Source organism: Bos indicus x Bos taurus, chromosome 1 (assembly GCF_003369695.1).
Source record: "Bos indicus x Bos taurus breed Angus x Brahman F1 hybrid chromosome 1, Bos_hybrid_MaternalHap_v2.0, whole genome shotgun sequence".
Classification (NCBI taxonomy): Eukaryota; Metazoa; Chordata; class Mammalia; order Artiodactyla; family Bovidae; genus Bos; species Bos indicus x Bos taurus.
In genome coordinates, this window is record NC_040076.1 from 71,216,096 (window position 1) to 71,242,819 (window position 26,724).

Here is a 26,724-nt window from a genome sequence, read left to right on the forward strand (position 1 = left end):
TGCAGGTTGTTTGGCTTTATTTGAAAGAACAAACCAACGTCTTTCATGAGTGCTAACACAGAGGTGGCTCCTTGCTGTCACCTGACAGTCAGAAGCCACCCAGCATTCAGGCAGGTCACACCTTGAGGGGCTCACAGTACAGTGTCACACCCTGGGCAGCACACTGGCCCAGGATGGCCACATGGTAATACACTCCTCACTGCACAAATCTCCCTTTGAAAAATAAAAAAGAAAAAGAAATCAAACAATCATCAAGTCAGAGAAGAATTATTTTGCTCCTTCAGAGAAGAGGGTACACGCTTGGTAGCTGAGGCCGGCTCCTTCTGGCCTCTCACAGTGGGGTGGAGGCCAGGACTCCTCAGGATGGTGTGACCATAGCCAGGACACGGCCAGTGGCCTCCTTCTCCACTGAGGATGGAAGGGATCCATCCCAACGCCCACAGGTGGGGGCGAAGCACTGGGAGCCCAGCCTGTCATCAGCATCCCCGAGGCCCCCGCAGATGAAGATGCAAATAGCTCCAGGCCCACGCGGCTCCCAGCCTGCTGACGAAGGTGGCTTGCTCTCGTTTCTTCTTTTTACTTTTTTAAAGGGAGCAGATTTCAGAGTAAGAGCTGGCAGTTGGGGAACTTTTTCCTGCTTTCCAAACAACCATGACGATAATAGAGACCCTCTCCCAGCAGTTTCCACTGATTTGAAGGGGATGGGGAGGATGGAGCCTTCCTCTGAAATGAGTGGCCCTCGGGCCCAGTCAGAGGATGTCTGGGAGGAAGAGACCCTGTGCTCACACCTGAGGAGCCGGGACTCCCCTCAGCTCCTCGCTGGCCTGAGGCTCCTCTGACAAACAGAATGGCATCTCCCCATCCCCAGCTCTTCAGAGGCACCCCCCACACTTGAGCGCCTGGAGATCACTGGGTAGCCCCGAAGGCTGAACCCTTTAATTTGGAGAAAACCACTGCTGCCAGAGGTACAGGAGCAGCTCCAGAGCGGTGGACATCACAGCAGAGCAGGAGAGGGTAAACTGTGATGGAGCCTAAGAGGAGGAAACTCAGGAGTGGGGATTTCTGCTTGCGGGGCTGAGCCTCAGGACAGAGCCTGGTGCAGCTGAACCACCAAAGGGCAGGGCACACAGATCACACTTTGTTCTGAGGCCTGCCCTTCTTACACAGACAGGTATTTAGGCAAGATTTTAGACCTCCAACCCTGCATCAAGCCCCCTACCTAGTAAAAATTCTGAGAAGCATTTCCGTTGCCCCAGGACCCTTGAGGACTTCATCCCTAGGGTCCAGCCCTGGCCTTCCCAGCCCAGCACAATTAGGGGTCCGGTGGTCCTAGCCATGCCAAGCCGCAGAAGACAAGGACAAAGGGCTGTGAGTGCCCAGAAGCTTTGCCTCCTTGGAGGGCCTGGCTCCAGCCTCATCAGGTACTGCCTCAGTGGACAGACAGACACACAGTATCCTCACGAGGGAGGCTGGAGTCCAGAGACAGACGGAGCGGGGGCTGATGGGAGGTGCTGGGTGCGGTGTCCATTCCCCAGAGGAGGAGGTGGTAACTGGCAGGGAGGGGCCGGCAGGCCTGTCATCTCACCAGGCCCCCCTGGGCGGCTCAGCAGGGCGAGTTCCAGCAGAGAGGGCCATGTGGGAAGCTCAGGTTCAGCCTGTTTCCTTGGCAACCGGTCTTTTCCAAACCCGAGGCTGGTGAGGATCTGCGTGGTGGGAGCCTGCAGACCTGCAGGGAAGCGGCTGTGCCAGCCTGTGGGTGGGGCGTGACTGGAGGCGGGCCAGCGCGCCACCCCAGGTAGCGGAGGGACAGGTGGTGCCTGGGAGGCAGAGGCTGGGTTCCAGCAGGAGGGACCCGCTCAGTCCAGTTGGGGGCACTTTGTTTTAACATTCATCTTTATTCCACTTTGAAGCAATCACAGAAACTTCAGTGTCGGAATTGCAGCCCTGAGGAGCTCTATGGTTTTTCACGCTTCCTTTCCCATCACACATTTTTTCCTCTGAGCAGTGTTAACCGGATTTACTGAGGAGAACAGCCCGATTTAGAGAGATTTCTGAATAGGTTTCCATTCCAAAGGAGGGCAAGGCTGGCCCAGAGATGCTTCAGAGGCAGGGCTGGAGGAGGCTGGCCGTGAGGGCCAGCGGGAGCAGCAGCAGGAGTAGGGAGACCCTGGAGGCCGAGGTCACTGAGGGATTAAACACAGACAGTAAAGGGCCTTGAAGTGCCAGGAGCTGTGTTTGTGGCCCATTGCCACTCATGTGCAGGACTAGACGGAGTGTATTTTTGTGTACTAAATTCACTCCAGGCTCCCTCTTGCTACCCTATTATAATTTTTCTTTCCCCTGGTTTCTTTACATATTCATTTCTTTCAAAATTACACTACATGTATATTTATGCAGTTGCCTGAATCCTCTTTGGATGATTATTTTTAACATTTATATTCATTATCCAGGTCTGTCTGGATTCCACAGCCAGTGTTTCTGCTATAACTGAAGACCCTCTCAGGGCACTTCATCTTGATCGTTTGCAAAGATGCAGAGCGCCCTTCGGTTCACTCAAGGTTTGGGGAGAAAGGCTTGGGAGGATGCCCAGGGATTGTGCCCACTCTTCTGTGGGGTGTGACCCTGCCAGCCCGCCCTACCTGTGCCTGAGCACTGCTGAGACAGCATCCCTTCCAGAGCCACCACGTAGTCGGGGCCCAGCCAGCTACGATATGTCGTCTTTTCTCCCACAGGTACCACCCGGATGGTGGCATCCTTGAAAAGCAGGTCTTGGCCATGATAGCTGGAGGAGTCGAACATTTTGAACCCATTCTTATTGTGGTCATCTCCAAAGAGGTCCTGGAAGCACACAGCAGATCAGCTTTGCACCTGGGCTTACAAATGGTCACCTGGGTATCACTTGCCATTAATTGCTTTATGCACCAAGGAGCAAGGACAGTCAGGTGCCAAGACTCTGCTTTAAAATCATCGACTCAATGACCTCTGTCACCAAAGCTGATGTGGAATAAGAGATGACCAGAGCCACCACAGTAAGACAGCCATCCAGAAACATCACACCAAACTAGCTCTTGGATATTGAAGCCTGAGCCTTCACAGGAATAAAACTCAGAAATGAGAGAGGATGTGGGTGAGACTACTGAGGGGTCTGCTAAGTCTGCTCAGCATTTCTCATCCTTTTCTACCAGGCTTTCTCACTCTTTTTTATGGGTATCCTTTATCCCCAACCAAAATGATTTCATAAGAGAGCCATTCCTTCTGATACCAGTACTAAGAAAGTACTAGGTAAGTTGAATATCCTTTACTAACCCACCCTCCTCACACTCAAGAAGTTCTTGAGGAGCTGTTCTCTTCCCTGTTGAGGGTTCTCAGGGTGAGTGTGCTATGGCTCCTGCCCTGAGACAGTCAGTAAAAAGGCCAGAAGGGATGTGAGAAATGAGGAATACAATACAGGACATCAGAAGAGCATGGACAAATGCCCACTTCAGCCTTCAAATACTGGTCAAAGGGGAAAGAAAGAGTAAGGTGGCTATTGATCTTTTGGGGGTACTCATGGATCCTCGTGAGGATCTGATGAAAGCTCTCAGCCTTCTCCCCAGAAAAGTGCACATCCATACAGGGCTCTTCCCCCACATCACTTCAGAGGGTTTCGGGAACCTTGGGGAAGCCCACAGACCCAGAGTTAAGAACTTCTGAGACAGAGGGATTCCATAGGAAAGATGAGATTAAACATCATTTCCAAGGTTAGGAACTGGCCTGGAGGGTCAGCTGGCTCTGCAAGTCTGTGGTGCTTATGGAAGGAGGGAAATGAGGTCAATTTCAGTCTATATCAGGTTGGGGGTGTGTAGAGGGGAAGGTTTGGAACCTGGGGCAGTCTTGTCAGATGGCCTGTGTTCAAATTTCAGATGTGTTTTGAAAGTTAATTTGTTGATTGACTGGAAGTAGGGCATGACAGGAAGACAGGAGTCTGACCTGACTCCTGAGGAAATGGGAAGTCTGAGGCTGCTATTCACTGAAGTGGGGAAGATGGAGGGAAAAAGAGGAGTCCAACTTTGACTTGTTCAGGTCAAGACGCCTGTTAGAAATGGAAATGTCTAATAGGCAGCTGCCAAATTGAGATTAAAGGGTGAGACTGAAGCAGGGTTGAGGATGTACACTTAGCAGTCATCACTATACGGATGGTAGTTAACGATGGGGCTAGATGAGATCAATAGGGGTATAGGTGCGACAGTGAAGACGGCTTAGGATGAAGCCTGGGGTGCTCCAGTGGTTACCAGCCAGGGAAATGAGGAAGAGCCAGCAAAGGGGATGGAGGGGAGGCTGGGGAGGTGGCGGGACAGCCAGGCAGGCATGGGGGAAACTGCATTCAGGAGGGCGGTGAACTTCAGGAAGAGGGAGCTGCAGCCAGTGCTGCTGAGAGGCCAGGGAGACATGGACTGAGAAACAGCCACGGGATGTAGCAGCACGGGCCAGTGAGACCTCGACCAAGGCAGTCTCAGCACCTGGAGGGGCCTATCTGGAATAGTCTCCATCCTTAAGAGAGGTCAGGAAAGGAGGAATTGATGATTCCAGACTAGAGATGGCTCTTTGAAGGAATTCTGCTATAAATGGGAGTGGGGTTATGGTTATAAGGGGATGTGAGACCAAAAGAAGGTTCACTTGTTTTTACAGGATGGTAGAAGTAATAGCCGGAGAAGGCAATGGCACCCCACTCCAGTACTCTTGCTTGGAAAATCCCATGGACGGAGGAGCCTGGTAGGCTGCAGTCCATGGGGTCGCTAAGAGTCGGACACGACTGAGCGACTTCACTTTCACTTTTCACTTTCATGCATTGGAGAAGGAAATGGCAACCCACTCCAGTGTTCTTGCCTGGAGAATCCCAGGGACGGGGGAGCCTGGTGGGCTGCCGTCTATGGGGTCGCACAGAGTTGGACACGACTGAAGCGACTTAGCAGCAGCAGCAGCAGAAGTAATAGCAGGTTTGTATGTTGGTGGGAATGGTCTGGCTGAGAAGGGAAAATTAATGACACAGGAGACAGAGGGGACAGTGCTTGGAGGGATGGCCTTGACTAAGTGACATTCACAGAATTTCTGAGAAATTCCCTAGAATTTCCTCAGTTTCTCCTGAAGTCTGCTCCAGGTAGACTGAGGTGACTGAGGGGCTTGGCTCGCCTCTGTCACCATCCCCACCCTGCAAACCACCCAGCGGGGCAGCTCCTGCCCTCGCTCACCTGGGCCTTGTCCAGCAGTCCATACACAGTGAAGATGTTGGTGTCTGGACGGACCATGACAGCATGGGATGGTATCTGTGCCAGGTTGCAGGCTGCAAACTGGGTCACCTCAGCCCGGGCCCCATTGGGACACAGCAGCTCGTAGTCCTCTGACATGAGCTCAGCAGCCCAGGGCTCAGAACTGTGGCCTGAAGGGACGAAGCAGAGTGGGGGAGAGGATAGACAGACTGCTCTCCTCAGGGACCCCAAGTCCTTGACTGGGGAGAGGTGGTGATATCTGGCCAGCTCCCCAACCCTCTCCACTCTTCAACTGCTCTGCTCTATCTATAACCAGAATGAGAGAACCCAGCTGGGCTTATAATGTTATTTGTAGGGAATAAGAAGCATGTACTATGTAGCAATGAACTATATAATCACTCCCATTTTACAGGTGGAGGAACAGGCTCTTAATCACTCTTAGGCAAAGAACTCCATCTTTGTGTCATAGGTCTCAGGCTTGAGGGTACGATGGACTCTCCCCTAACAGCTGAAATTCTCAAGCCAGACGGAATAAAACATCACGTGTTGTTGATCTATAAGAGGCAATTTCAAATGCCCCTTCTTGCAAAGAATCTCATCAGGTAGGCTAGAATGGGACCCAGGAATCTGCATTTTAAACCAGTAACTCAGTAATTCTGATGCAAGTGGCTGGTCCAAAGGCTTCCTGACAAACACTACTTTCGGGAATCACATTATTTTGTGCCTTTGTATATTCACTTAGTATACACTGCCTTTCTATCTCCAGGAGGAACTCCAGGTGGGTCCTTGAGAAGAGATAAAAAAATCTGAGTGGCTCTGGGAAGTGGGTGCCTCTCCGCAGGTGAACCTCACAAGGGCCCCGTCTCCTCCCTGAACCCCCAGCCCAGGACACAGAGGGCACAGGCTGGGCCCAGGCAGGGCTCACTGCTCCCTCCTTCTGGGGGATGACCCCCAGTGCTGTTGGTGGGTGGTTGGCAGGTGAGCTGGAACCCTTCCAGCTCTGTTGAGGCAACTGGTTTTCAGCCTTAGTGACTTTCCATAGGCATGGTGGAATCTGAGTTTTGAAATACTGATTGATGTTTTTTCCCTGCATATCTTGTTTTCCCTTCACCAATCTCCACCTCCCCTTCAGGCCTTCTGCCTTTCTGCCCTGAGTTCCTGGGAAGAGATGTGTTAGGAGAGAGTGGAGAAGACTTAGCTTCCAGTGTTTGGGGTTGCAAAGCCTGGGGTGTAGGCAGGGCATACAGAAAACGCAAACAAAAAATGTTGAAGGGAAATAGTTTCCAGTCTTCAAAATGCAAAATCCATTTCTCTCTCCTTCCCCAAGGAGGGAGAACAGAACAGGGCAGGGGAGTCAGGTACAGGCCTGCAACCCAGTAGAACTTCAGGTGGGGGCCTGGGGCCCCGGAGAAGAGTTCCTGGCCTCTTCTCCTCAGTGGAGACCAGGAAGGCAACTCCAGAGAAAAACACCACCTCATGATGTGAATGGGGGGCGTGCCTTGCCTCACGCACCCTGGGGCTGCGGTGACCTCCCTGCGCACGGCACTGACGCGCTCGGGAACAAACACAAGCTGCTAATGTGAACTGAAGACCCTGGGGCGAGCGGTCCCTGCCACCCAACCCACACACCTTGGTGCCATGTAAACGCCCTGGACGGGGTTTCTCCAAACGGACTGAGTGGCTACCATTTTGGTAGAATGGGAATTTGGCTTCCAGAGACATAGACTGTCAGGTGGCCTGTGCACTTGGACATGTAGCCCGAGGCCTGTTCTTACTGTTTGGCCCTTGGGCTCCTGGGCTCCCCAAGGGGCAGAGCCTTCTAGACTCAGTCTTTCCCTGGGCCACTTGGCCTGCAGTGCCAGGAACATCTGGTGCTGGATTCTGCGGGAGATGGGGAAGAGCCCTACCAGTCTGGCCCTGTCATGTCCCAGGGCCGACACATACCATTTGTATTGTCAAAGACCGTCGTGTGCTTGACGAAGGCAACGTCCCCTGCATTCTCAACCAGGCACCTGCCACACAAGAAGTCAAGACAGGTATTGGCAGGAGGTCCCATCCTGGCCCCTGGCCCCAGGACCCCTCCCCTGCCGCCCGGCCCCAGCCCACCGGGTACCTGAAGGCGCCACTGTAGCCGTAGTACCTCTCCTGGCTGTTGCCCACACACTTGTTGCGGCCTTGCTCATCCCCCACGCAGAGTGCACACAGTGAGGAGGGGTAGTTTTGGGGGTTGTTCACAGGCACACAGCTGGCACTGAAGAACTCACTCACCGCTGGGGCAGAGGGAGAGGGCTGTGTTGAGGGACCATGGCAGAGAGGGTGACTGCTCCCCCACCGATCTGCCCCCCTTGCCTGGTGCTATGGCTCCAGGCCACCCATTTGCTCCTGCCCATTCAGCTCAGAGCGGCACGTCCCCTCCTGTGAGGATCACGGGGATGGGGGAATGCAAAGATTGTCTAAATAAGAGAACCCACCTTCCCTTGAACTCCCTCAGGGACAGGGAACTCACTACCTCATAAACTCTTCTGTTGCAGTCAGAGCAACTGCCCAGCTGTCTGGGAGTGGGAGCAGCCAGTCCTAACACCTTACATGTGCTTGTGTGGGTGGTTAGAAAAAAGATGTGTTATTTTCCTCCAACGTGCCAGCCGGGACAGAGGTGTGTGTTCAGCCAGCTTCCTCCTGCCTTCCTTGCACCATGAATGTGCATGATTTAACACCCAGGGAGGGCCCTGCCTATGGCATATGGTAGGTGCTGGGTAAACGTGTCTTCTTCAGCACTTATATAGATGGCTGGCCACTTCCCAACAAGGTCCCCCAGATGCCCAGTAACTGGACTAGACAGCCTGTGAGCCAGGACAGTGTGAGCCAGGCCTTGAGCAATGCACTTGGCCTGCTCCCCGCCCCACTGAAAATATTCCACTCTGAGTAAGTGGGTAGGGGTACCCTCCACAGAACCAGACACCATTGTCCTGGGTGTGGCCAAGAATATTCCCTAACCTTCCCGAGAGCAAGGGGCACGTCAAAAAGGAAGAGGAAATCTCTCTGGGGTTGCCTTCTCTGGGGTCCTGCTGGGAGAGGACCTCAACCCTCAGAACTGGCCCTGACCCCAGTGAACCCCCAAGAAGAGCTTGCACGTGTGTGTGTCTGCGGGGGGCAGTACCTGTGAGGACGTCGCAGTCCCTGGGCCGGATGAAGCCCCTCTGCACAAGGGTGCCCACAGGGATGTCCCAGCCCGCGGGGCTGCCGAAGCCTGGGTGGCAGGAGCGCTTGCCCCGCAGCTCATCCAGGGTGAAGGCATAGGAGCTGTTCCGCTTCACCACAGCCACCACGAAGTACGAGTTACTCCTGTCCTCCGCTGGGGAAGGGACACCAGTGGGGGAAGGGACACCAGTGAGGCCCTTCGTCTGTGCTTAGTGGCCTCAGCTGAGCAGGAGCCAGGCCAGAGCCTGCAATCTGTTCCCTCCAGTTGCTTTGACCTCAGAGCAGTGGCTCTGGCCCCATGCACTGCTCCCCTGGCTGCCCAGGCTCAACAGCGCCCAGGCCAAGAGCCAGGCGGGTGTTCAGAGAGCGTTTCTGGCAGCGAGACCTGTGCGTGTCCCCTCATTGCTGAGGGGCAGCCTGTGGGGCTCCACTTTTCAGCAGCTCCAACTGCTGAAACCAGAAGAATTTCTTTCTTTCCTTACACTCAGGTGGTATTTTTCTCACCTTCTGGGAGAAAAGTGGAGGCATAGCTGAGGTTGCAGATGCGCTTTCCCTAAGATGAGAGAGTTCTCATGTCCAAGTGGAGTGGACCTGAGGTCAGTAGACCTAGGGACAGAGCACCTGGGCCCCGGCCATTGAAAAGGTGTTCATGAGCTGACAGGAAGGTGGGTCCCAGGGCCACCTGCCATGAGCCACATGGTCTGGATGGAAGAGGCTGAGGAGGCTTTCTAGTTCAGACCCTGGCAAATTACTCAGCCTGTTTTTGTACAGCCTGGGATGCAAGCTAAAAATAATTTTTATATTTTTAAAGTGTTGTTTAAAAAAAGAACATGCAGCAGAGTCTGTATGTGGCCTTCAGAGCCTGAAGTGTTTACTCTCTGACCCTTCACAGAAAGTTCACTAAAGCCTGCCAGGCTTCCAGTGACTGGGTGGGTACACTGTTCCTGGGGCCAGAGTGGTTTTCCTGTGACAGACAGCAACTGGGAGAAAGACTTTTTAGAGAAGTTTTTGTAAAAAAAAAAAATCAACCACCTCCCCACTGGGGCCAATGGGCTGGCACCTGCACTCACGGGTATAGTGCTCCCCGGCTGCTGGGACCAGCCCATATGTCTTCCCTGCTGTGTAAATGTCCTCGCCCTTTAGGGTCACAGCATCAATCTGCCCAGCCTGCAGAGGGGACAGAAAGAGTGGTCAAGCTGAGGTGGGTCCCCAGACAGCTCTGGGTGTCAGGATCTGACAGAGGTGCCAAAGCTGGGTCTCTCAGGAACTCTGGCCTCAGGCTCCCTTCCCCTGGGAACCCTATCCTGTCCCATCTGCCCCTTCCTCTCCTTGTAAGGATGCTTGGAGGACCAGAGGCCTGAAACCGTCCAGCATCAGCACTCCCATTCATGGGTGTCTTTTAATCTTGCAGCACATGTTTTCTGAGGGTCTCCTGTTGCCAGACCCTGTTCTGAGCAGAACCTAGCACAGCGCCTGCTCTTGCACTCCATGTGGGTCTCCCCATGGCTCCCCAGCCTCAGGGACCTGGGCATTGTACTGCACCCCCAGAACCTGGCCAAGGACTGGCACACAGCAGGAGTGCTTTACATGCTTCTCAAATGTGCCTGTGAATGGGTGAACGAGCCGGGTCTGCAAAGAAGACAGTCTCAGGGTCTACGGGAGGAGGCTCCAGGGTGGAAGGATAGAGCCCTGCCTCAGGAGTAGCCCAGGTCCGTCCCCCCTCAGAAGCCTCTAGAGCCCTCCGGTCACCTGTGCCCCATCCCCACTTGTCCATTCTGAAGCCTCTGGACAGGTGGCTCCTCAGACCCTGCAAAGAGATTAGCTGATAATCAAGCCATACCCCAAGGAAGAGGTGGTCCAGGGAGAGAGGGGACATCGGCACCCCAGGAAGGTGCCCCCCACGGTCCAGAGCTGAGGCTTGAAGTTATGATGACAGAATAAAGGCAGTGATGTTGATATTCTGAGCCTAGTGGGGCATCTCTGGGGCACCCCTTCCCTCCCATTTAGACCTTCTACACATTGCGATGCTGAGGAAGAACCCAGACCCTAAACCACAGCCCAGGGGCCAGGCCAGCTGACCCCTGCTTGCCTGGGTCACTGTGGTCAGGCAGGAAATGGATATTAGAGCTACACTGGACATCATCTCTGAGAGCCTTAGAAGTTAGAACTGAGGATCTCTGAGCCTTTTTCTGGGGTTTTCAGGACCCCCCTAATGCCAGCCCTTTCCTCCCGTGGTCCTCTGTGAGCTCAGATGAAGAGAGGAATTATTCCTGGAGAGAGCTTAAGCTCCCTGCAGCTCTGCCTGGTCTGGGCCCCCTGCAACCAGCCACTCCTCCACAGGACAGCCTGCCCGCGACTTGGGAAAGAAGAGTCCCAACCCCTGAATCTCCCTTCCTTGACTCCAGCTGGCCTCTCCTCCCTCAGTGCCATACCAGGCTCCAGGCAACCTCTGGGGAGAGAGGCTCCCCCACCCTTGACGTGGGTGTCCTGGAGCAAGTTACCTCCTCAGCCTCCCCTAGACTCAGTCTCCACTTCTGATAGTAGTCATACCCACCCCACAAGTGTCGTCATAAGGATTAACTGAGATCACCCACATGAAGGCTTAGCACAGTGCGGGGTACGTGGGAAGTGAGTGCTTATGAGATTGTTAGTGTCATGATCCTGGCCCCATGTCATTCCTGCTCGCTTGCCTCTTTTCAAGTCAATGTGCTGCTTGGCTGGGGCAGGGTGGACACCCCAGGGCATGTGACTTGGTCTGCACTTGAGGACCACCTTGAAAAGAGCTCCTCACCATCAGGCCCCACTCTGATGGGGTTGGGGCCTGAAGTTGATCTTAAAAAAAACAGGAAGGAAGCAGTCCAGGAGCAGAGGAGACCCCTGTGACCTCAGTAGGACCTCAGCCCTGACTGCAGGGCCATGGGACTGCTTCCCATTCCTGGCCTCAGTCTCCAGTCATAGAAGCAAAGCAGGACAGAGCTGAATGGGTCTCAAGACCAGGGTCAGGTGGCAGGCATATTAATGAATGCTTAATCAATTTAATGGGCCACGATAAGCTTAAAAAAATGAGACTAGGATAGAATACACAGAAACTATTAGCATACATTGTACTTAGTAAAGGTGAACACTGTTTGGTTTCATACCTCTCTACAGGGGATATATATTTTTACAGGTTTATTTCTGAAAGAAAACTTTTTTGTGTGCTAGACTGTGATGTAAAATGTATTTCTGATTGCATTGAAGTTTAATAAATGATGACCCAATGCCACCCATCGATGTGCACAAGAGGAAACTGAGACTCAGAAAGGGAAAAGGACTTGACCAAGGCCACAGGGTCATTAGTGCCAAGCTGGGCCAGTCCCATGGTCCTTCTGCTCCTGACCCACCTGCTTAGCAGGGAGGAGTCTCTGAGGCTCCCCCAAGGGAAATAGCCCCCTTCTCCCTGCCTTTCCCCTACCCCTCGCCAAGGGGTGGTGGCTGCTTCCTGTGGCAACTTCCTCCTCCCCTCTCTCTGTGGAATTGTCATAGGAGACTTTCTTCTACTCAGGCTGCCCTGTATCCTCCAGACCAAGTAGGCAGAGGGAGGGCCAGTAAGGACCATCCCAGGCACTGCCACTGCCTGCCCACCTGGGCGGATCTGCCCTCTGGACCCAGCTCCCACCTGGATTCGTTCCATGCACTGCTGGGGGGACTCGGCTGACACACACTGGATCTCTGGCTTGAGCCTCTGCCGGCTGAAGGCCACAGCCATGTCTCCACACTTCTGGATCTCAGGCGTGGACAGCACACACCAGCGCAGGTAATGGGGCAGTCCTGTGTGGGTGTGAGCATGTGATCACACTGGCCTGCATCAGGGGCTGGCCCTAAGCAGGAAGAGCCTAGAATCAGACCCAAGAGAAATTCTGGCTCTTTCTTTCCATGGTTAGCTATAAAGGTAAGTTATTTCTCCATCTGATCCTGTTTTCTTACCCAGAAAGGTGAGGACAGAATCCCTTTCGTGGGGCTGTGAGAAGCCTTGAGGCACAGCATCTCTCTGGCTGTAGGTGGTGGATACATGGGGGTGGGGGCTAGAGGCATGAAGTCACTGGTAGACTACTGTAAGGGTCCAGATGAGAAACAGCGCCAGAACCAGGGCCATGGCCACATGGTGAGGAGGAGGAGTGAGGCACTGTGGGAAGATAGGGGCATTGTGGGAGGAGTGAGGCACTGTGGGAGGATGGGGACATTGTGGGAGGATGGGGGCATTGTGGGAGGATGGGGGCATTGTGGAGGAGTGAGGCACTGTGGGAGGATGGGGGCATTGTGGGAGGAGTGAGGCACTGTGGGAGAATGAGGGCATTGTGGGAGGATGGGGGCACTGTGGGAGGAGTGAGGCACTGTGGGAGGATGGGGGCATTGTGGGAGGAGTGAGGCACTGTGGGAGGATGGGGGCATTGTGGGAGGAGTGAGGCACTGTGGGAGAATGAGGGCATTGTGGGAGGATGGGGACATTGTGGCAGGAGTGAGGCACTGTGGGAGGATGGGGGCATTGTGGGAGGAGTAAGCCACTGTGGAGGGAGAAAGACAGGACTTGACAAATACTGGGTGGAGGGGCAGAGACCCTTCAAGACAGACCCTGGGGTTCTGGATCCCACCCCCCAGAGCAGGTAGGGTTTCCAGGGTACAGTGCTGCCATTTGACTCCAGAGATGCTTCTTCCCCAACCATGAGAGGCAGGGAGGTGGAAGAAACAGGTTCCCACTGAGGCCAAGAAGCACACACACCTCCTGGGGTGTGTGTCCTCCTGTGGCCACCTCTCCAGCAAGCCTGACCACACCCATAGTCAGGCTGGGGCCAGCAGGAGAAGAGAAAGGTAGACTTACGGTTGGGGTCACAGAGGAGACCCTTCATGGCATGCAGGTATTCGCGGCCCAGCCATGCCTCATAGGTCTGTGTGGCGATGGGCACCAGCTCGGAGGTGGCGTCTTTAAATAGCAGGTTCTTCTGGCCATAGGCCTCAGAGCTGAACATGTGGAAGCTGCTACCCTCATGGCTGAACAGACGCTGTGTGTCAAGGGGCAGGGGTGGGGGCTGATGATGTACTGTGGGGAGAATCCTTTCTTCCTAGTTCAGCTCCCGCTTCCTTCTTCCTGTGCCTGCAGGCCAGGCACCCACTCTGAGGACTGCATGAGCTTTCTCCTTCCCTTGCACTCCCCAGTGCATTCTGCCTTTTCACACTCAGCTGACTGAACACATGGCTTAAGGCTCAGGTGTGCAATGGTATTGAGCACAAGCAGTGGGGCCGAATTCGGTGGCAGGATGAACAAAACTAACCAAAGCTGGTGCGGCCTGTGGGCAGAAACTTGCTGCTGTTCTATGCAGCGGTATCAGTAAAACATTATACACCACATTTAATTAATGGTGTACTTTGACATTTATTTGTTTAGTCATTTTGTTTATTTGCTTGTATGTTCTGCCTCTGGGTCCTGCCCCTGCTCTGGCTGGTGCAGCCCCTGGATGGCTCTGAGCTCCCACCCTGGTGAAAGATGAGAAGGTCCTGCCACCCCAAGAAGCTGTGTGGGGTGCCCTGAACTCACCTGGCCTTCATTGAGCAGCCGGAAGATGAGGCCTCCATCTGTGTCGGCCCGGACCACCACGGCGTGAGCTGGTACCCGAGCCAAATGGCATTGCCTCCATTCGGTGACATCAGCCCTGGTGCCATCCTGGCACAGCAGCTCAAAGTCCTGTGACAGCAGTGCCTGGCCCCAGGAGGGCAGGGTTTTCCCTGGGAAGATGGGAATCCTGTCATGAGCCAACTCCTGTCCTGGGTGGGGCTTGGTGAGGACATCGGGGAGGACCCTTGGGAGGGGGCCTGGGGAGAGCCTAGGGTGTCACAGACCACAGACACACAGTGAAAAGCGACCCTTACAGGAAGTGAGAACCAAAACCACACCAAGAAGTGAGAACCCAGAATCATACCAGGAGGTGAGAACCGGAACTCAGAATGAAGAGGAGCTTGGTGGCTGCACTGTACAAAATCAGGTGTCTCTATAGACTGTGTCTATTTACTTACATTTTAAATTTGTCACCAATTTCTAATAAAAAGGATTTGAGATATCTGATAATAAAATAACACATATAAACAGAACTGCTTATTAAAGACAAAAAGAATAAGAAAGTAAGAGAAACCGAGGATGAGAGAGAAATATATCGGGAGTTCACCACCACCATCTGGCACTAAATTTAGTTCCGAGCATAGGGCAATGGTGGAAACAAACCCCGACAAAATTTTCCAGAACCATGGCCCAGATAGAAGAGGGCAAATTCTCGAAGCTTCCCCCACCACTCCAACTATTAATATTTTGGTATTTTTCCTCCATGTTTTTTTTTTCTATTCTATCCTCTAACCATTTTAAATATGGTTAAAGCCATACACGGTAAGCAATTTTACATCCTATATTTTTTTCACTTATTTAAAAATATTTTTCCACATTACTGGAAGCTTTCCATAAAACTCCTTTATAAGACTGAATATCAACACCAAACAGGAATATTAATAAGACTAATTTTAAGGATTGTAACTCATGCAATAAAATATACCACAGATGGCCCTACATAACAATATTTTAATGACTTTTAAATTTTAAAATGAGGAGGATAAACCGTTGCTAGATAATAGGAGGGAAAAAGATACTTTGTGTGATCACAAACACTCTATTCACTCCAAAGCTATTTAAAAACAAACCAAAAAACCAAGAAAGTAATAGTTTGTAAAACTCCATAAAGGTCATTTTTAATGACTGCATGATAATTTATAGCACTCTCAACAATTACTCAGTGTCATTCTCTCTCCACTCCTCAACTTTCCTCTATTTTTAAACTGCTACAAAACCTTTGTAATAGAATTCTGGGGGATCGCTTGGCCTTCCCCTGAGACAAATGCATCATTTAGGTATTTCAATCTGCCACTCCCGTTTTCCTTCACTAGGGACAATTAAAGCCATATTACTTCACTACTTTGCACATTTATGTCAATACCACTCTTTTGCTCTTATCAGTCTTTTTGCAATCTTTAAAGACAACTCTTTAAATAATTACTTTCTTAGATTTCCTTAGATTATCATCAAAATTTTAAATGATTATAACCCAATACATCCCTAATGCCAGGCTTCAGCAATACGTGAACTGTGAACTTCCAGATGTTCAAGCTGGTTTTAGAAAAGGCAGAGGAACCAGAGATCAAATTGCCAACATCTGCTGGATCATAGAAAAAGGAAGAGAGTTCCAGAAAAACATCTATTTCTGCTTTATTGACTATGCCAAAGCCTTTGACTGTGTGGATCACAATAAACTGTGGAAAATTCTGAAAGAGATGGGAATACCAGACCACCTGACCTGCCTCTTGAGAAACCTGTATGCAGGTCAGGAACCAACAGTTAGAACTGGACATGGAACAACAGACTGGTTCCAAATAGGAAAAGGAGTACATCAAGGCTGTATATTGTCATCCTGCTTATTTAACTTACATGTAGAGTACACCATGAGAAATGCTGGGCTGGAGGAAGCACAAGCTGGAATCAAGATTGCTGGGAGAAATATCAGTAACCTCAGATATGCAGATGACACCACCCTTATGGCAGAAAGTGAAGAGAACTAATGAGCCTTTTGATGAAAGTGAACGAGGAGAGTGAAAAAGTTGGCTTAAAGCTCAACATTCAGAAAACTAAGATCATGGCATCTGCTCCCATCACTTCATGGGAAATAGATGGGGAAACAATGGAAACAGTGTCAGACTTTATTTTTTTGGGCTCCAAAATCACTGCAGATGGTGATTGCAGCCATGAAATTAAGACGCTTACTCATTGGAAAAAAGTTATGACCAACCTAGATAGCATATTGAAAGGCAGAGACGTTACTTTGCCAACAAAGGTCCGTCTAGTCAAGGCTATGGTTTTCCCTGTGATCATGTATGGATGCGAGAGCTGGACTGTGAAGAAGGCTGAGAGCCGAAGAATTGATGCTTTTGAACTGTGGTGTTGGAGAAGACTCTTGAGAGTCCCTTGGACTGCACAGAGATCCAACCAGTCCATTCTGGAGGAGATCAGCCCTGGGATTTCTTTGGAAGGAATGATGCTAAAGCTGAAACTCCAGTACTTTGGTCACCTCATGGGAAGATTTGACTGATTGTAAAAGACTCTGATGCTGGGAGGGATTGAGGGCAGGAGGAGAAGGGGACGACAGAGGATGAGATGGCTGGATGGCATCACTGACTCGATGGACGTGAGTCTCAGTGAACTCCAGGAGTTGGTGATGGACAGGGAGGCCTGGCATGCTGCAATTCATGGGGTCGCAAAGAGTCGGACACAACTGAGTGACTGAACTGAACTTAACTGAACGCAGAGGTTTATAAACTTTTTTTTTTCAAAAGCAGAACCCAATCTTCACAAGGAAAATGAACCCACGGCCAGATATGTATCAGAGCAGGCAGAGTGGCTCCTCAGCCCCCCTGTGCGCAGAGCAGTTTAAGCTCCACTGGTGAGACCCAGCTCTTCTTTTCCATCAGGGAGGCTTACGGGGCCTGAAACCCGATGCTGGGGGCCAGCCCCTCCACTCACCATCTGTGTTCTCCAGCACTGTGCTGTGCTTCACAAAGGCCACGTCCCCGGCCCCTTCTGCCAGGCACCTGCGCAGGTGGAAGCAATAAGGCAGGCTGGGGTCCAGCTGCCATCCTCCGCCTCGGGAGGTCTGGCCTGGGCTGTGCTGGGTGGGCTCTCGGCAGGCATGGGTTTCACAGTCATGCAGCCCGGGTTCCAGTTCCCCAGTCTGTGTGGCTGTGTGGCTTTGGCAAATTGTGGAACCTTCCTAACCTCTATTGCCTCTAAAGTAGGGATGAGAAAGCAGCTCCCCTAGAGAGAGATCCTTTATAATCCATGTAGATTCTGTGCAGCTGAGCTTGGGGCCTGAAAGGAGCAGGTGCTCATAGGGCAGCTGCTTTATCGGCAGCCTTAACGCTCAGGATGTTTTGAAGATGACTCTGTCCTAAGGCAGGGGATTGGGCTAGACCTTCTCAAGCCACATCAACAACCCTGTGTGGAAGGGCCCAGGACTTTATGGATCCTCCATCTGTCACTGCCCAGTGAAGGAGGCAGGTCAGGGCCCCTGGGCAAAGGGGCTGCCCAGGTCCCTACAGTCAGCAAACAAGCCGGGACTGGACTGGGGCATGTGTCCAGGAGAGGCAGGGTGGGTGAGTCTCTGACTTGGAGGACCAAGAACCATTTCTCCTCTGTGCCCCAAACTTCATTTCCCCTATTACACCGTAGGGTGTAAACACTGGGGTTCCAGATGGAAACACTGTAACCAGAGAGAAAGAACCAGGAGACTTCCATGCCAGCCCCCACCAGGCATATTTCCTTTTTTGTGGACAGATGGAAGGGCCCCACAAGCAGTTAAGAGACTCCTGTCTCCATGGAGCACTGATTTAAAGGGCCAGCCTGAATAGGAGCAAAGAGAGGCCAGCCCTGAGTTCACGCCTGGGGGTCCCTGCCACACTGCCCCACTCCAGCATCCTCCCTGCTGGCCCCAGACACCAGAATGGGGATCTGGGAGCAGCAAAGGGCCCTTTTTGCCATTTTCTTCTCTCTGAGCCCTTACTTCTCTAAATATACCAAACATGTTGATTTTATGAGTAAATCCTGTCTGGCATATTCTGGTTTGAGGTTTTTAAACCAACCAGGCACATGAACTATAAAAAGGGTGCTTTGATGAGAGGCAGCTGACATCACCACTCCCCTAGGGGCCCATTCAATGACGAGGTGTGTTTTCCCAGTGCTTGTGGCCCCACCCCAGCCCCTCTCACCGGAAGGCCCCGCTGTAGTCGTAGTATCTCTCCAGGGGGCTCTTGTCACACACTCCTTCCCCAGTGGAGTCGCCCCGGCAGAGGCGACAGAGGGACTCTGAGTAACTGGTCTCTCCTGCCCCCGGGACACAGCTGCCCCCAAAATAGTCACTGACAGCTGTGGGAGAAGACAGAGGGGGGTCAATCACACAGCATCAGACCCCTACCCCATCCTCCAGGGAGGGCTCGGGCCACTCAGGCTGTAGTCAGGAAGGCTAGACTCTGCAGACTCCAGTCTGAGCAGACCTGGGGAACTGGATCCGTTCAGGAGGCCTGGTTGGTGAAGAGGGTCAGGATCTGCAGGATTTGGGGGCCTCTTCAAGCACCCGGGCCCCAAGTCCACCCTCTTGGCAAATATTTATCCTGTGCCCAGCTACACCCTAGTGCCATGCAGGGTGAGCAAACGCTGGTACTACACTGGGCCAGTTGCATCGTGCTTGGCTAAACCAAGCTCTTCCAAGGTGGGTTCCTTTCTCAGTCTTTCTGCGTCCTCACAGGGCAGTAGATATTTAATAAATGTGCCAAGTGGCTGGTAAACCTCCCACCCCTGGTCACTGTTTGAGAGGACATGGCTTCTAGGTTCTTATGCATGAGGCTCTGTGGGGGCAGAGTATCTGTGTATGTGTGTTGATGGCAGAGGTAGCACGCATGTGTGTAGTCTATGGGTTTGTGTGTGTGCACCACTGTGAGAAGCCCACTGGGAGGTATGAAAGTTGAGCTCATAGTAACAGCAGCTCCCAGCAGCGAGCGCACACCCTGTGCATACTGCAAAGGCACTGTGTGCAGGATCTCAGTCCTCCAAACCACAGCATTGTAGTAAGTCTTAACCTCCCCATTTTGCAGGGGAGAAGAGTGAAGTTCATTGTGTAATCTTTCTGAGGGCAGGCCATGCTGAGCCAATGTTTTCACTCGTGTTCCCACAGAAAAGTCTGGGCTTTGAAAGACGACATGCTCTCCCAGGTGCAGACAAACCAGGAGGCAGCCTGCTCAGGGATACAGGGTTTGGGGACACCCGAAACTCTGAGGTGTGCTATAGTCCCAAGAAGGAAGTTTGATAATAATGTAGTTGTGACGTGTTGGAGGCCACCTCAGATTGACACAGCACAATGGCCCGTGGCTGACTGGGAAAAGAAGCCCAAAGCATGAGAACCAGGGCTCTGGGCTCCCGGCCAGGCCCCCCGGGAACCCCCGCCCTCACCCAACTCTCAGGGACACATTTCGTCTGCAGGACAACCCTATTCTCACCACCTGTGAATCAATGTGGGGCTCTGATTAGCTACTTGTGAGCTTCCTGGGTACAAGCCTCGTCTGAGTCCTGAAAAAATACAGCTTCTGACCCTGTGAAGCTGATGGCACATTTATGGAAATAGCAACCATGTCTGCCGCAGATGGAAGGCTCTCCTGGGCGATTCACCGTCTCCTACGAGGTGGGCTTTGTGGGCCTCTTGTGGGCCCTGTGCTTGGCTGTGCTGTGGAAGCCTGGACGAGGGCCCAGTGCCTGGAGGGGCCGACCAACCAGGAATGTAAGTGGTGCAACACCAGGCCGGCCAGCAGGAGAGGAGGGAGTGGTCACTGACCAGGTGTCCCGAAGGCCCAGAGGAGTGGGGACTGTGCTGCTCCTTAAAGGGTGCCGTGAAGGTGAGCCTGGGGAGAGGGTATCCTATGAGGGGAAATGCAGAGCCCTTGCAGGAGAAGCCTCTGGCGGCCTAGCCCTCACCTCTGAGCACGTCACAGCCCATCACCGAGAGGCGGCCGCTCTCTACCAGGTAGCCCACGGGCACGTTCCAGCCCACCGTCCGGTTGATGCCCGTGTGGCAGGACTTCATGCCTTTCAGGGTGTTGATGGTCACCTGGGAGCCCCTCTTGACCACAGCTACGGCATAATAGGAGGTACCAATCTCTAGAAGGAGGGGAGAGGAGAGTAGTGAGGGTGGCAAGGGAGAAGCTGCAAAAGAGGCTGGGACCCTGCCCGGGAGGGTGGAGGGGGAAGGGTGCGTGTGGATGTGCTCACGCACGCATGTGCACCGTTCTAGTACTGAGACAGCAAGTGGGTGCAATGCACATGTCATCACAAGACCCCACCCCCGCCAGCCTCAGGTGGTACCTATTATCCTGAGATGGTAATTCATGCATTAATTTCCCCCTTTTCCTTCCCAAGCCAGCTGGCACTACATTTGCACACATCAAGGGAGCTCTGCAGCCAGACCAAAAACAGCAGTAGCCTGTAAGTCTTTTGTTTTCCAAAAGTATAGGCCCTTAGGAGAACCTAAAGGAACGGAGGGAATGGTGTCCTGTTATGGGAATAAGGGTGGTTGCGAGGAGCAGAGGGAGCAGGGCAGGGGCTTCCCCCAGATTAGAAAAAGTGATTTCTCAGTGCTGGGCCGGGGGTGGGAGGATAGAAAGACTGGAAGAGAAACACTAGCAATGTGGTCCCAAATCACTCAAGTGAGTTATCCCAAATAGCCACAGTGAGCCGCCTAAGATGGGCCTGGTGTGCATCCTTGTGTAGCCCCCAACCCAGCACAGGGTCTCACTTGGTCACCTGATGACTGTCAGATGAATAGGGTGCATGTGGGCAGGCAAGGGTCTAAGCCTTGCAAAAGAGTCCCCTGGACCAAATGTTGCCCGGAAGAGGCTATTCAGACAAGACAGGGATGACTCCTCTATGGGGTCCGACGACCAGGGAGCATCCCAGCACACACACACGGACACACACACAGCTGCCCGGGGCGGCGAGATGCCCATGATCAGAATGAAGTTAAGTTCGAGAAAACCAAGCTGGTGTAATTTCCTGCACACCTGAGGCTGGCCTGTGCCAATCTAAGTAGCCCCATCGGGTCTCACCCCCTGACTCCCCAGTGTGGCCATCCTTTCTAGCTCCTGGAATGCACCAAGCTCTTTCCTCTCTGGGCCTTTCTCAGAGCTCACATCTCCAGAGAAGCCCTTCTGCTGCTCTATGTCAGCAGGTCGCCCATCGCCCTTATCTTCTCCTGCATGGCCGTTACTGTGCTCACAGCACCCAGCACATCTGTAACTGAAGCATTTGGTGTTTATTTACCATGTGACTCCTGCTCTGTGAGGGCAGGAACGGGCTCTCTTGTTTACTAGTCTATGCTCATGACTGGTTGGAGGTGCTCAATTGACATGTTGAATTAATTAAAAGAAGAGCTGTGTCTGGGGCCCACGAGGCAGGGCTGTTTCTGGCCATTGAGTGGAAAGGCTGGCTGGTTTGCAGGGCTGGACCGTGTCCTGTGTCCTCTGACAGTTATCAAGTGACCAAGTAAGACCCTGTGCTGGGTACCAGGCACCGGGGCTATACAAGGATGCGGACCAGGCCTGCCTCAGGGGACTCGTTGTGCTGAGGACAAAAAAGACAGACAGAGGGGACAGGACCTTGTGGAGTGAGTGAGTGCTCTGAAAAACAGGAAGGAGAGGCCTTTGCAGCGGTGGGAGGGCCCAGGGGAGCTCTTTGGTGGGGACAGCTGAGCTGGGCTTGGAGAGACTAGAGGCACTGGACAGGTGGGGAGGGGATCCAACCAGCAGCTGAGCCAGAGGCAGGTGTGGTGTGAGCGCAGGACCCACATTCCCAACTGCACCCACATGTCAGGGGCACACAGACCCGCTCACTGAATCCACGTGACAAGGCAGGGATCACTGTCCTGATGTTATGGTCCGGAGGAGGGCGTGTGGAGGGCATCAGGGGTCACAGAAGATGACGGCAAGGACAGAACCCTGGTCTTCATGGTCTGTTGGGCTCTGCAGATCCTGGTCACCACTTCCTGTCCGGCCCGTCCCCACTGCCTGCTGTATCTCACAGAGGTCACTGGGATGCAGGCAGCTGGGCCTCACTGATGCCGTCTTCACCTGGCTATCATGCCCAGCCTTATACCAGGTGTGGGGCAGCCCCTCAGTAAGAGCTGATGGGTGAAAAGGGGCTTCTGGGCTCCCCATGAGGAAGAACAAACTCAGGTCAGCCCTGCGTGTTTCTGGCACCCCCGGGTCTCAGGGGCAGGACACTCTGGGGACAGGACCACTGACCAGCTCGGGGGCTATGGAGTCGGGCCAAGTCCAGCAATGACACACCGCTGAGAGACCTCCTCTCTCCTGCCACCCTTCCCACTTGCCCTCTGACCTTGATCGTACACCTCGCCCACCACAGGCTTTAGGCCGTGCTCCTTCCCCGCCTGGTAAATGGCTCCTCCATCCAGAGTGATGGCATCAGCCTCCTGGGCCTGCTGGGAACATGTGGGTCAGTGCAGCCTGGCCCCAGGGCTGCTCAGCCAGGAGCTTGGGGATGCCCACCAGCCTGCCCTCGAATAGCCCTGGGGGTGCACACAGTCCTTCCATCTGGCCCAGGAGCCCCATCCTGGCTCAGCCTTGCAGGCCCCTTCTTGCCAGGGCCCAGGGGTCTCCCCTCATCAGGACCAAGGGCTCGCCTTATTTTTCTAATTATATTATTTTTAATTTTATTGGACTCTGGTGGCTCAGATGGTTAAGAAGCTGCCTGCAATGGGGAGACCTGGGTTCGATCCCTGGGTTAGGAAGATCCCCTAGAGAAGGGTATGGCAACCTGCTCCAGTATTCTTGCCTGGAGAGTCTCATGGACAGAGGAGCCTGGAGGGCTACGACTGAGCGACTAAGCACTATAATAGAAACACATAGCTAAAAATAAGCACAAAATGAAAATCAGTGAAAAGTGAGTGTCCCTCACTTTCTTGTTTCTCCACCCCTTGTCTCTACCGCTAACCTGTTTCCCGGGTTTTCTCTCTAAGATGCAGGTTGAATCCTACAGATGCTCTCTTCAGTTCAGTTTATTCCTTTTCGTTTTAAAAAACACAAATGGGGTCATGATAGAATGATGATTCAACATAATTGCTTTCCACTCTTATGGTGGATCCAAGCCCTGGCCACATGGACTCTGACTGGATTTGCTCTGGGGGCATATCCGGGCTTGAACTGGAGGGAAGATCCAAGTGCCCTGTTCCTTTCCCCAGTGCCTCCCTCCACACCTTGTCCTGTACTAAAGTCCTGCCTCTTAACTGTCAGCGCTAGTTAGCAGACCTCCCACCACTCAGGAAATCTCTCCCACTCCCCACGCACCCACCCAGGACTGTCCCAGAAAAGAAACAAGCCCTGTTCTAGAAAAGTCCAGGGAGGAGGGAGAAACTGCTGTGGGGCACTGAGTTGTCTGTGGTACGGGCTCCCCTGGCTGGGGCAGGTCGTGTCCCCCATGTAGAAGGGCTCTGTGTAAGGAAACTCTGCCTCTCAGACACCTTTCCCCACCAGTGCCTGAGCAGGGCCCTCCCGGGGCCTCCCAGTGCCTGGCCTGCCCCTCCTCGGCAGGAAACAGGCTGGCCCTTGTTACCAGGGAAACTCAGGCGCACCTATCGCCCAGCCCTGGCAGGGGGACTTGGGAACCTTTCCCGGTGAATGAAGCTCTTGTGTGCTTCCTCCTGAGTCACAGCCCTCTTGTCTGGGCAGAACGGAAGGGAGAGGACTCACCGTGATGAGCTGGACACAGTGGTCAGCGGAGGTGCCCTGGACACACAGGACAGAGGGCTGGATGCCTGCTTGCTGGAAGGCCTTGCTCATGTCACTGCACTTCTGCTGCTCTGGGTCTGAGATGGTGCACCACCGCACCTCCATCCCGCCAAGCACTGGGGATGGGCAGAACAGTGAGGCCAGGCCCCTGCAGCCCCAGCCCACTCTGGGACCCTTCAGCACAAATAGCCATTCCTCGACACAGCCCTGCCCTCCCACTGTGGGGTGCTAGGGCACAAAGAGGTGTGGCAGCCCAGGAAAGGGCTGGGCTCACCTGTAAAGCCATGTGTGGGCCATGCATTCCCTGCACTTGCCCGGGGGCAGACATCTGGCCCTTTGCATTGGCCAGGGAGGGTCTCCCAGTGTAGCAGCCAGGTTTTCCTCCCCCACCCCTCCCCGGCCTGGAGCACAGCCTGGTGGATGGAAGGAGCACCGGCTGGTTCCTGCCCCTCTTGAGACTTTGTGTCCTCTAGCAAGAGAGTGCTGGACTGGGTCCTCACCCTCAGCAGTGTCCCTGGGCCCCCATCATAAACTGGGACCTGAGACCAGGAAATGGTTGTGGCTGCCCCCTGAGGAGACTTGTTCCCCTTGGAGCATCGGTGGTTACATCCACGCAGACCCACCCTCTGTGGGCAAAGCTCCAGGCCCCTGACAAGGGGAGGGAGGGGAGTCAGCAGGTTGGCCTCAAGTTCCTCTTCCTCCAGCTGGTGGCTTCAGGCAACTTATTTGACCTCTCTGAGCCTGTTTTATTGTCTGAGAAAGCAGATGAGGGCAATACCTTCTGCGCTAGAAAGTAAACCTCTGTTGAGAGTCAGGATACAGGGTCCTCAGTTGACTTCCACTTAGGCTCCTCCTCTGGTGGGGACCCTCTTGGGTCCTGGGATCTGACCAGGTCAGAGTTCCAGAGAGCCTCCAGTCTAGGGGCCCAGCAGGGAGCCTCCTCCACTAATCACCCTCCCAGCCAGGCCTGCCCTGAGGTTTTGGGTCCATTTCCACCAGGCAAGGACCCTCCCAGGGCAGTCTGTGCTTCCCATCCCTACTCGAAGGGTCAAGACTGCAGATTCCTCCAGTCTCCCTTTTGCCTCTCTTGGCCTCCTCCAGCTCCGCCCCAGGGATGTAGAACTGCTCTCCCCTCTCCAGTGCTCCAAACCTGCACCCTGGTAGATCTGGCAACTGCTGGCCCTGACCGGAGTGGCAGGTCCATTTTCTGTACTGATGGTCAGAGCAGTGGCTTAAAGCCATCCTTTCACCAGCCTCTGCCCGCGATCCCTGCAGGCAGCCGGGCAGCTCCCCGGAGGTCCCACCTCAAGTCTCAGCGTCAGGGATCCTGACTCCTTTGGGAGTGGACTGCCAAAGGAGAAGACCCTGCCTGCACCCCCTCCTCTGTCCATGCTGGGCACCCTGGAGCGGCCTCCAGGGCAGTATCTCTCGCCTCCCCTCCAGTCTCTCAGAGTCTTCTCCCGCCTCCCTCCGGAAAAAGTAGAGCCTCTCTGGCTCCTAGACGCTCCCTGGGCTTCCTAGGCATCGAGAGCATTCACTCTCCGGACCTCTCCGCATTCCAGGACTCTCGCCTCCATGCCTCTGCCGGCGCCTCTCTTGGCTACCTACGCTTTTTCAATGCCCAGCTCAATGCCGCTTCCTCCAAGAAGCCCTCCAGACATCCTGGTCTGCTCGGGTCAGTGCTAGTACTGTCGTGCTAGTACAGTGCTCCTCTGTCGTCCTTCGCGCCTTTCCTAATCTCCCCTCTTTCCTGGGAAACAAAGTTCAGGACACACTTTTCAGCCCGCGAGACCCTCCTGTGGCTGGGGGTGGGGGTTGTGGCTGGAGAACCCAGGACCCGCGTCCCAGCTCCCTCTCCCAGGGCCGGGCGGCGGGGTCTCACCAGTGCGCAGAGTCACGAAGAGCCACAGAGCCACGCTGGAACCCCGCATGGCGCAGCTAGCTGGGGCTGGGCTGGGCGCGGATTTTGTCTACTTCTAGGTCCCAGAGGGTCAGCAGCAGCGGGGCTTTCTTCCTCCTTCCTCTCTGCCACTGGCCTTCAGCTCCTTATGAGCGGCCGGGGCGTGCTTTGGTGGCGTCCACGCCTCTAGCGTGCACCCGCCCACCCTCGACTGGACACCTGGGCTGACCTGGGTGGCCCTGCCCTTCCCTCTGGTGCCCCCTGCTGGAGCCTCTGCAGGTGCGCAGTGGGTGGTGGAGTAGTCTCTCAAGTCTCCTGATCCCCGTGCTCCTAGGCCTGGACAAGCACACATAGCTGTTTCTGAGAGTCAGGTAACTGCTGTCTAGGGCTTGATTCCCCGAGCTGACCGGTGTTTCTGGGCTCTCTCCCTTTAACAGTCTGCCCCTTATTCCAGAACATCCCTCTCTTGTCCTAGAAAGATCCCCAATAGCTTATTCCACTGGAAAGGGGAAAGTTCAGGTTTGGAAAGATGAAGAGGTCAGAATCCTAGGGCATGAGCTGGAAGGCAGGAAGCTCAAAAGCAATGGAATTCATTCACCAGCATCTCTTCAAACACAGGTTTGTACAGAGAATGTGGGGCTATAGACATGACCTCAAGTTGACGCGGTCCTGGCTGGGGAGAAACTGGCGGTGGGGGGATCTCCCTGCCTCTTCTTGGATCTGGAGCAGGTAAGTGACTTGCCCTGGGTCACACATTCAGACAGTGACAGTGCTGGAACTGGAGCCCAGGTCTCCGGCAGAGCCTGGCCCATCCCATCATGCTTTGGTGGATGGGAAGGAGAGTAAAGACGGGGAAGAAGAGGAAGCAGAAAAGACAAAGACGGGGATGAGAGGAGGAAGAGAGTGAAGAAGGTGAGGGACAAAAGAGTGGGTTGTCTGTCTGTCTAGGCCAGTGGTTCTCAAAGTGTG

General features: G+C 53.7%; 1 protein-coding gene across 1 annotated transcript; it reads right to left on the reverse strand.

Moving 5' to 3' along the window:
- MELTF (melanotransferrin) lies at nt 1–25,965 on the reverse strand. The gene is made up of 16 exons (XM_027537516.1): nt 25,738–25,965; nt 23,817–23,971; nt 22,447–22,546; nt 20,032–20,214; nt 18,276–18,432; nt 17,035–17,102; nt 14,017–14,204; nt 13,303–13,483; nt 12,103–12,254; nt 9,515–9,611; nt 8,404–8,598; nt 7,360–7,516; nt 7,191–7,258; nt 5,229–5,416; nt 2,640–2,838; nt 1–2,183 (listed from the first exon to the last, which is right to left on the reverse strand). The coding sequence occupies exons 1-16, from the start codon at nt 25,784–25,786 to the stop codon at nt 2,101–2,103; spliced, it is 2,220 nt and encodes a 739-aa protein (XP_027393317.1). The 5' UTR covers nt 25,787–25,965; the 3' UTR covers nt 1–2,100.
- Between the last annotated feature and the right edge of the window lie 759 nt (nt 25,966–26,724).